Here is an 8,670-nt window from a genome sequence, read left to right on the forward strand (position 1 = left end):
GATCCTCCTGTCTCAGCCTCCCAAAGTGTTGGCATTACAGGTGTGAGCCACTATGCCAGGCCACAAAACTGGTATTTTGAGTCAAAGAGTCTATATTTGATTAAATTCTTGGTATTTTTGCTTGATTGTTCCTGGAGGATGGAATGTAAATTGGCATAATCCTTCTTGAAATCCACATAAGCAAGTACTGGTTATCTTCACCAGTGCCAGGTGCTTTTGCTTTTTTCCTCACCACCTTTTGAGACTTATAACAAGTAGAGAATTTAACTAGAAAAATTGTTTTCCTACAAATGACAATATCTTTAATTGCTTAATTGCTATCTTGTCTTCATAGCTAATATTAATGAATTAATATTAATAATTGTCATGTAAGAACAAAAAGTTCACCAGAAATATGGCACTTATGGAGACATAGCACTATGAGTGTTAAGTCATTTCCTAGGCAGTCATAATGGAATTAAAACCGTCTTTATTTTGAAAGTTATTGGCCTTTGATGATCCAGGAATGAGATAGATGTTTCCAATAAAAACCAGTGTTTTTTCCATCTAAAACCTAAATTGTTTAATTTGGTCATGCAGGGTTTTTTACTTGTTTGTTTTATATATACACACATATACACACACACACACACACACACACACACACACACACACACACAGAGACCTGTTTGGTATATCTAATTGGAAATAGTTTTAAAGCAATTGGAATGAGAGTGATTGTGGACTTGGGATATATGCATGGATCCTTTTTTGGCTTTATGTAAGAATATATTCTTTAATATACTATTATTTTACCTTACCTAACAATTATAGCTATATAATATAGCTGTTCAAAAATCCGGAAGAAGAAAAAGGAAAAGAAAGCCTCCTGATCTGTCAAAGTAGCTGTCATAAAAACTTACACTGAAATCCTGAGCATCCCTTAGAACTTCTCTCAGTGCATATTTAAACTTTTGACTCTATTGTACTTTTTAATTATAACCATATTGGAAATGTAAGGAAGAAGAAGTTTCCTATAGTCTCTTTGCCCTAATAAATGAATTGTTATTTTTCATGTTCTCTCTTTTTTTTTCATTATGCAATTTTAAGAAGTGTACTTGTTTGGTTTTCCAGCCTATAATAGATTAGAAACCAAATGAAAAGGGATGGAGTGCTTCAGGGACAGATACCTGCATGCTGGAGCAGCTAGAGGCGTGTACATTCAGTTGAACTTGAGGACATTGTCTCATGTGATTATTAAACTCGATGATCTCTGATCATCAAGAAAAGTAAAATAACATTTTTTATTATCTGTTTAAGAACACAGAAAAGTCAGCAATTTAAATTGGATCATTTAAAGGCAACTATATCAGAATCTATATCTATAGTTATATGAATGTAGCAGTTTATTTGCAAAATTCCTGAAAGGAAGAATTTTATCACTACCAACAACCTCTCCACCCAGATGAGGCAACTAGACAAATCTTGGTGTGTTTTAGTTAGCCAAGCAAGGTTTAGTTAAATGGACATTTAAAGAATCCTCTAGTGAGCCATTCCTTTACAAAGAGTTGAAATCCCTGTGCTATATTGGCTAAAAGTTTATGATTTATGGGATGTCTAAGACTTCACTGATAGAAACCTAATCAGATGGTTAGAGGTGTTGGGCAGTTTAGAACCTGCTGGCATAAATGGGTGAATAAATTTTTTAAATCTAAGCTATTGACCTGCATATTTTTTCTTCACCTAACTCATCTTCTCCATGTAGACTCAAGTCTTTTCAGTTTCTGGGTTACTGGTTCAGCAGAAGCCAGGAAAACCAATAACTTTGTAGTAATCAGAATGTTATCCAACTGTATATTGTTGTTTACTTTATTGTAAATACTGGTGAACAGTGAACATTGATCAAGAAATAGTTTTATATTCCTTTTTTAAAAAAGAACACAGAAAAGTCTATAAAAATATTTTGAAAAATTTCTAAAATAGAATAAAATTGGTATGTCAAGTAACTGGAAAATATACCTTGTGAAATCTCTGTGTTAGTTATGCTTTTGGGTTGCAAAGAATGGAGACCCAGGTTGCCTGAAGTAATGGGAATTTAATACTGTGTAAGGGGCCAGGCTCAGTGGCTCACACCTGTAATCCTAGCACTCTGGGAGGCTGAGGTGGGAGGATTGCTTGAGCTCAGGAGTTCGAGGCCAGCCTGAGCAAGAGCAAGACTCTGTCTCTACAAAAAGTGGAAAAATTAGCCAGGCATAGTGGTGTGCACCTGTAGTCCCAGCTTCTTGGGAGGCTGAGGCGGGAGGAAGATCACAAGAGCCCAGGAGTTTGAGGTTGCAGTGAGCTATGAATGACACCACTGCACTCTAGTCAGGGGGCACAGAGTGAGACTGTCTCAAAAAAAAAAGTATGTGAAGACATGATTAAACATAGGAATAATAAACTGGAGAGCAGTTCTTGTGGCCCCAACAACTATAGAAGTCTTTACTCTTCTTGTTACTTTTATTTCTCAAGTCTTTGCTTTTGCTTGTCTTCTTCCCTTGCGGTTAATTGACAGTTTCACTTCACTTTGTCCTCCTGTCTGCCCAGTGGCTTCTGTTTCATGCATGTCTCTTGGCCCATGCTTCATTTGACTGTCATTCAGATTTCTTAAAAGAGAGAATCTGAGTGAGTTAATTGATCATTTTTCAATTCAGGATACTTATATTAGGCAGAATTCTCTGGCTAAAATTCAGAGTTTCCAGCCAGCCCATAAATAATTGCCTTTGGTTGGGATGCTGAACGTTTATGTCTAAACTGAAAGTCCTGGTTGTGACCAAGGTGATGGGGTCATAAAGCCTGGTAACCTATACATGTAGCTACTTTTTTCAGAAGTAACTACTTGCCACTTAAAAACCTTTGTAACAGGGATTATAAACTCAATTTTCTAAAGGGCCAAGGGGACTGGTGAACTAGAGAGTACATGCCCCACTTAAAGGGGGGCAACCTCTACTCAACTTTAGTCAGTTGTTACCATGTAGCAATATAGGTTCAATGTTGCTAGATATACCTTTTTTTAACCAAAAAAAAAAAAAAAAGAAGAAGAAGAAAGAAAGGGCCAGGTGCAATAGCTCATGCCTGTAATCCCAGCACTTTGGGAAGCTGAGGCCAGGAGTTCAAGACCAGCCTGGTCAACATAGCAAGACCCCGTCTCTACAGAAAATTTTAAAAATTAGCCAGGCATGGTGGCATGCGCCTGTAGTTCTAGCTACTCTGGAGGCTGGGGCAGAAGGATCGTTTGAGCCCAGGAGTTCACGGTTGCAATGAGCTATGATCACACTACTGCACTTCAGCCAGGGTGGCAGAGTAAGACCCTGTCTCGAAAAAGAAAAAAACAACCCAGAAGTCCGGATTATGTAAAATCTCTTAATTTTTGTTGATAACTCTCAATACTGTAGTTGTTGACGACTATTTTGAATATTTAAAAAACATATTGTGCAGGCCAATCAAAACACATCTGTGGATTAAGAATTTGTGATTCTGGCCTTTTAATATGGCTGATACAACATTTTTCTGTAATGAGGCTGGCCAAATGAGGTCTCAGTGTATGTAAAGCAGTCTAGTATATTGGAAAAAGGCATGGTGTTAAAACTTTCTAGATCTGTGATCTTGGGTTAGCCACTTCAACTCTCTGAGCTTTTCTTAACTTACAGGGTACTTTTGAGGCTCAAATTTCACTATCTTAGAAGTGATTTCTGATCATCCTGCCTAAAATAGCACCCCACAAACACCCTAATTACCTTGATTTGTTTTTCAATATATCACTTATTATATTATAATCATCATCATCATGACCATCATCATACAGGTTCAGCATCCCCTATTCAAAGTGTGTGGGACTGTAAGTGTTTTGGATTTTGGATTTTTTCAGATTTTGGAATATTTGTAGAATACATACTGGTTGAGCCTCCCTAATCTGAAAATCTGAAATCCACAATGCTCCATTGAGCATTTCTTTCGAGCATCGTGTCCATGTTCAAAAAGTTTCAGATTTTGGAGCATTTTAGATTTCAGATTTTCAGATTAGCATAATGCTCAACCTGTATGTATATTATTTATAATGTATGTTATAGTAGTATAATCTGATCTTATACAATGTATGTATTTGTATAGTTGTTTATCTATGTTATTTAGCCTACTACCTAGTACAGTGCCATAAAAATATGATCATGGGCCAGGCGTGGTGGCTCACACCTGTAATCCTAGCACTCTGGGAGGCTGAGGCAGGCGGATCGCTCAAGGTCAGGAGTTCGAGACCGGCCTGAGCAAGAGCGAGACCCCATCTCTACTAAAATTAGAAAGAAATTAATCGGACAACTAAAAATATATAGAAAAAAATTAGCTGGGCATGGTGGCGCATGCCTGTAGTCCCAGCTACTCAGGAGGCTGAGGCAGAAAGATCCCTTGAGCCCAGGTGTTTGAGGTTGCTGTGAGCTAGGCTGATGCCATGGCACTCTAGCCCGGGCAACAGAGTGAGACTCTGTCTCAAAAAAAAAAAAAAAATATGATCATGAAAAAGTGGATGATGAAAGCATTATATATGGACTTTACAAATATATGTTTATTATTTGTTACTTAACTCATTCAGTAATGTATTAATAGAAAGAATTCTTTGGGGATGAAGTGGAAACAAAAGTGCCAACAGTGATATAAAATAACCTCACCTGACTTTTGATTATGTATAGGTTAGCCGATGAATTGCACATGCCATCTCTCCCTGAAATGATGTTCGGAGACAACGTTTTAAGAATCCAACATGGCTCTGGCTTTGGGATTGAGTTCAATGCTACAGATGCGTTAAGATGTGTAAACAACTATCAAGGAATGCTTAAGGTAGCCTGTGCTGAAGAATGGCAGGAAAGCAGGTGAGAGTCCAGTCAGTTATGGGTTAAACAAAAAGAAAAGTTGAAAGAGATATTCAGTAGTGATATATAAGTGTTTTGTTAGAATGAGAGCCTAGTATTACAATTAAAGTTTATAGTCGTATCATTCTAGAATTCAAGTACCCCGCTACTTCAATACTTGCTGAGTTAAATTGAATTACAATTGAGGTGAGCTATATAGGGTTTACTTTTTCAAGCCTTCAGTGTTCCTTGGTGAAGAGACAGTACATTGTACTTAATGTTCCTGTTTTTTTAAGAAAATGTTTATGACTTGCATTGAATATTTGAGTAGCATTGAAATTAGGAAAAAAATTTATTTTCTTTGATAATAAATCAGCAATTATTTACTTTGTGCCTATTATGTACTAGATATCTTGGAGGATTCAAAGAATTATAAGCCTTTAAACTTATACATGTCTTCAGGCAGTGTACAGACTAATTGGAAAGACTACATCAGCACACGACAAGTTAAATAACAATAGATGTGCAGAAAACTGTAAGAAAAATCATGTAATAGTGCATTTTGACAAGTGTATGTATCTAGTACGATATTTTATATGTTATTTGTAAAATGTAATTTGATGTGGTATATGAATAGAGGTAATTTATATTCTACATCACTGAATCTGATCCTTCTCATTTTGGTATTTGAGGACGGAGGGTGAGCACTCCAAAGAGGTTATTAAACCTTATGATTGGACCTATACGACAGATTATAAGGGAACATTACTTGGAGAAGCTCTTAAGTTAAAGGTAAATCTTACTTTTTGCTTTTATGAGTCATGAATTGTTTTGGACAGTCTCAGCAATAGAACTTTCTAGTAATGGATTATTTTTTTGCCACTACTTTCATTGTCCTTATTTTCTATTGTGGCAGGCTTCAGAACCTAATGTGAGGGGATTTTGCTTGTTGATTTATCAGCAGAAAATAAAAGAAGGCCATAGTGGAACAATACTTTTAAAAGTGTGGTTGGTAGCAATGGCCAACTGCCTTAATGTTAATCATTATTACCATCAAGAAGCATTAAAATATTGATCTGTCCTTGGTAATGCATTAGGTGCTTTAGACAGAACCTGCTAGCTAGTAGCTTATAAATTTATAGATGAACAAATAGGTGGGCAAAGAGAACTTTTGGTCAATGTTAAGCTTGTATCCTGCCTGCACTGAGTATGAACCTGGTATAACTTTAGGCAAGTTATTTAATCTGTCTGAGTGTCAATTTTATCAGGAAATTGAGTAAACATAAATATCTACCTCACAGCAGGGTTTTGATATGAAATACTTTATGGGAAAGTTCTTAATAAATTCTAAAGCTCTGTATTAGTGTTAAGTTGCGTCTGTGTAAGCCCTGCTTAAGAAGAGATTAACTTCATGGTAAATGACGCTAGTAAGGTGGAATTGGTAGGTCTTATATTGGGAATTTAGCTGTATTTTGAAATCTTATAGTATGACAGAAATGAAGCAGATTTGACTTGGGTTGTTTATCTCTAACTATCACAGACTATTATTGAGAATGAAATTATTTCAGTATAAACTATTTATACTAATATTAAAAGTAACTATTGGAGACCCTGTATCATATGTTGGTGCTTAGGCAGAGATGTTGAGAAGATAGAGTAGTATATGGGCTCCTTGTCTGTGCAGAAATTTTTTTTTTTTTAAGACTAGTCAAGTGCAGTAGTGAGGAGGGGGGAAAGTAGTAGAACAAGGAGTTCAATCTGTAACTGACTGTGAACAATCAAGTGAGATAACTCACTACCTTTGGACCAGCCTGTGCAGAAATTTTGATAGTCTTGGGAAGATAAATTCATGGCAGGAACATAATAATTTTTATCTTCAGTTTCTGCCTTTCCTACCTGCCAAGTTTTAACTATTTTTCTGTGCTTCTAGTAAAAAACACGGTTTTTGAGGGAACGTGTATTCATTCATTCATTCAACAGATATTTCTTGAGCTCTTACTACTTGCCAGGCACTACTCCTAGGAGCTGTGGATACGAGAGAGAACAGACAAAAATTCCTCCTTTATGGTCTAATCGGAGAGCAAGGTTATTTCAGTCCCTTATAATGCTTCATAGATAAGTGTTCTCCCTCCTCTCTTCTGATTGAAAAGCTTTGCAGAGAGCATAAGCCATTTGATATTTCATTATGAGGAGTAAGGAAATGGGAACTTGTTTTAACCCCATGCAATAATGATGATGACTTACTTTGTGGGCTCACTCAGGAAAAGCCTCTGGGAAGCTATGAAGTAGCATTAACTGTGACTGAGGAGCAAGAACCGCAGCAGTAGAAACAGGGAGTGTGAGAGTAGTAGGAGGTGAAAAGCTCGTGTTCAGTACTCTCTTCTTGACACTTCAGCCTACAATGTAACTTGTTCTAAGGTGTTGCTGATAAATGGCAATGTGATTACCCACTCAGTGGTGGTAATGAGTGGCATTGGCAGAACACAGATGAGGGTTCAAATCCCAGCATCATCATTTACCAGCTTGGAAAAGCAATTTAATCTTACTAAACCTTGCTTCTCATTTTGGTAAACTGGGATAATACCAGCTGTAGGTAGGAAATAAAATTGTATACGTAGCCCAGGCACAGCGGCTCACGCCTGTAATCCTAGCACTCTGAGAAGCCAAGGCGGGAGGATCTCTTGGGCTCAGGAGTTTGAGACCAGCCTGAGCAAGAGCAAGACCCTGTCTCTACTAAAAACAAAAAAAATTAGCTGAGTGTGGTGGTGTGCACCTGTAGTCCCAGCTACTTACGAGGCTGAGACAGGAGGATCACTTGAGCCCAGGAGTTTGAGGTTGCTGTGAGTAGCTGACGCCATGGCACTCTAGCCTGGGCAACAGAGCAAGACTCTGTCTCCAAAAAAAAAAAAGTCTCCTTATAGATGCTCCTGACTTCCAAAAAAATTAATTATTATGTGAATTTTCTCATCGGAAAATTGCTGCTTTATTAATGTTTCATATATGCCTTCAGTAATAATTAGTTAAAATGAATCCATCAGTCTTGCCATTTATATACTTGTTGTTATAAAATGTTTGAAAGAGAAAGACAAAAATCAATTAGATAAAACATGAGTTAGAGACATTGGTTATATTTAACTTTATGCTATCTTCTTTCACTGGCAATGACAAATACTTTTAAAACTTTATACTTCTCAGCCTTCTCTCTTCCTCAACTCTATTTATCTACTCCCTGAATTCAGGCACCTGGAAAAAAACAAAAAACAGCTAAACTTAAAACATATGGAACACTTTTGGCTTCCAGTATTGGCAGAATAAATAATCTAGACAAACCCTTTTGCCAAAGACAATTTAAGAACCTGGCTGAAAAAACAAAAACTTCTTTTTTTTTTTTGAGACAGAGTCTTTCTCTATCGCCTGGCTAGAGTGAGTGCCGTGGCGTCAGCCTAGCTCATAGCAACCTCAAACTCCTGGGCTCAAGCAATCCTCCTCCCTCAGCCTCCTGAGTAGCTGGGACTACAAGCGTGCACCACTCCACGCAGCTACTTTTTTCTATTTTTAGTTGCCCAGTTAATTTCTTTCTATTTTTTAGTAGAGACAGAGTCTCACTCTTGCTCAGGCTGGTCTCCATCTCCTGACCTCAAGCGATCCTCCCGCCCTGGCCTCCCAGAGTGCTAGGATTATAGGCGTGAGCCACCACACCCAGCCCAAAAATTTCGTAAAAACATCAAATGGCCAATGCAGTAAGGAGTTACTAGGCAGAGATCTAGAAGAAGATGGAGTCTAGAAAAGTGAATCTGTACTTCGCTGACTT

The 8,670-nt window shown here is 37.4% G+C and overlaps 1 protein-coding gene across 1 annotated transcript in view; it reads left to right on the plus strand.

The window, feature by feature from the left end:
- TIPRL (TOR signaling pathway regulator) overlaps positions 1-5,423 on the plus strand; it is an 8,567-nt gene extending 3,144 nt beyond the window's left edge. The window contains exons 2-3 of the mRNA XM_012657736.1: positions 4,701-4,880; positions 5,268-5,423. Of these exons, the coding sequence (XP_012513190.1) occupies positions 4,701-4,880; positions 5,268-5,295 (208 nt within the window). The 3' untranslated portion in view covers positions 5,296-5,423. The remainder of the gene's footprint in view (positions 1-4,700; positions 4,881-5,267) is intronic.
- Positions 5,424-8,670: the final 3,247 nt, after the last annotated feature.

Source organism: Propithecus coquereli, unplaced genomic scaffold (assembly GCF_000956105.1).
Source record: "Propithecus coquereli isolate 6110/MARCELLA unplaced genomic scaffold, Pcoq_1.0 Scaffold56, whole genome shotgun sequence".
In the NCBI taxonomy this organism is placed as follows: domain Eukaryota; kingdom Metazoa; phylum Chordata; class Mammalia; order Primates; family Indriidae; genus Propithecus; species Propithecus coquereli.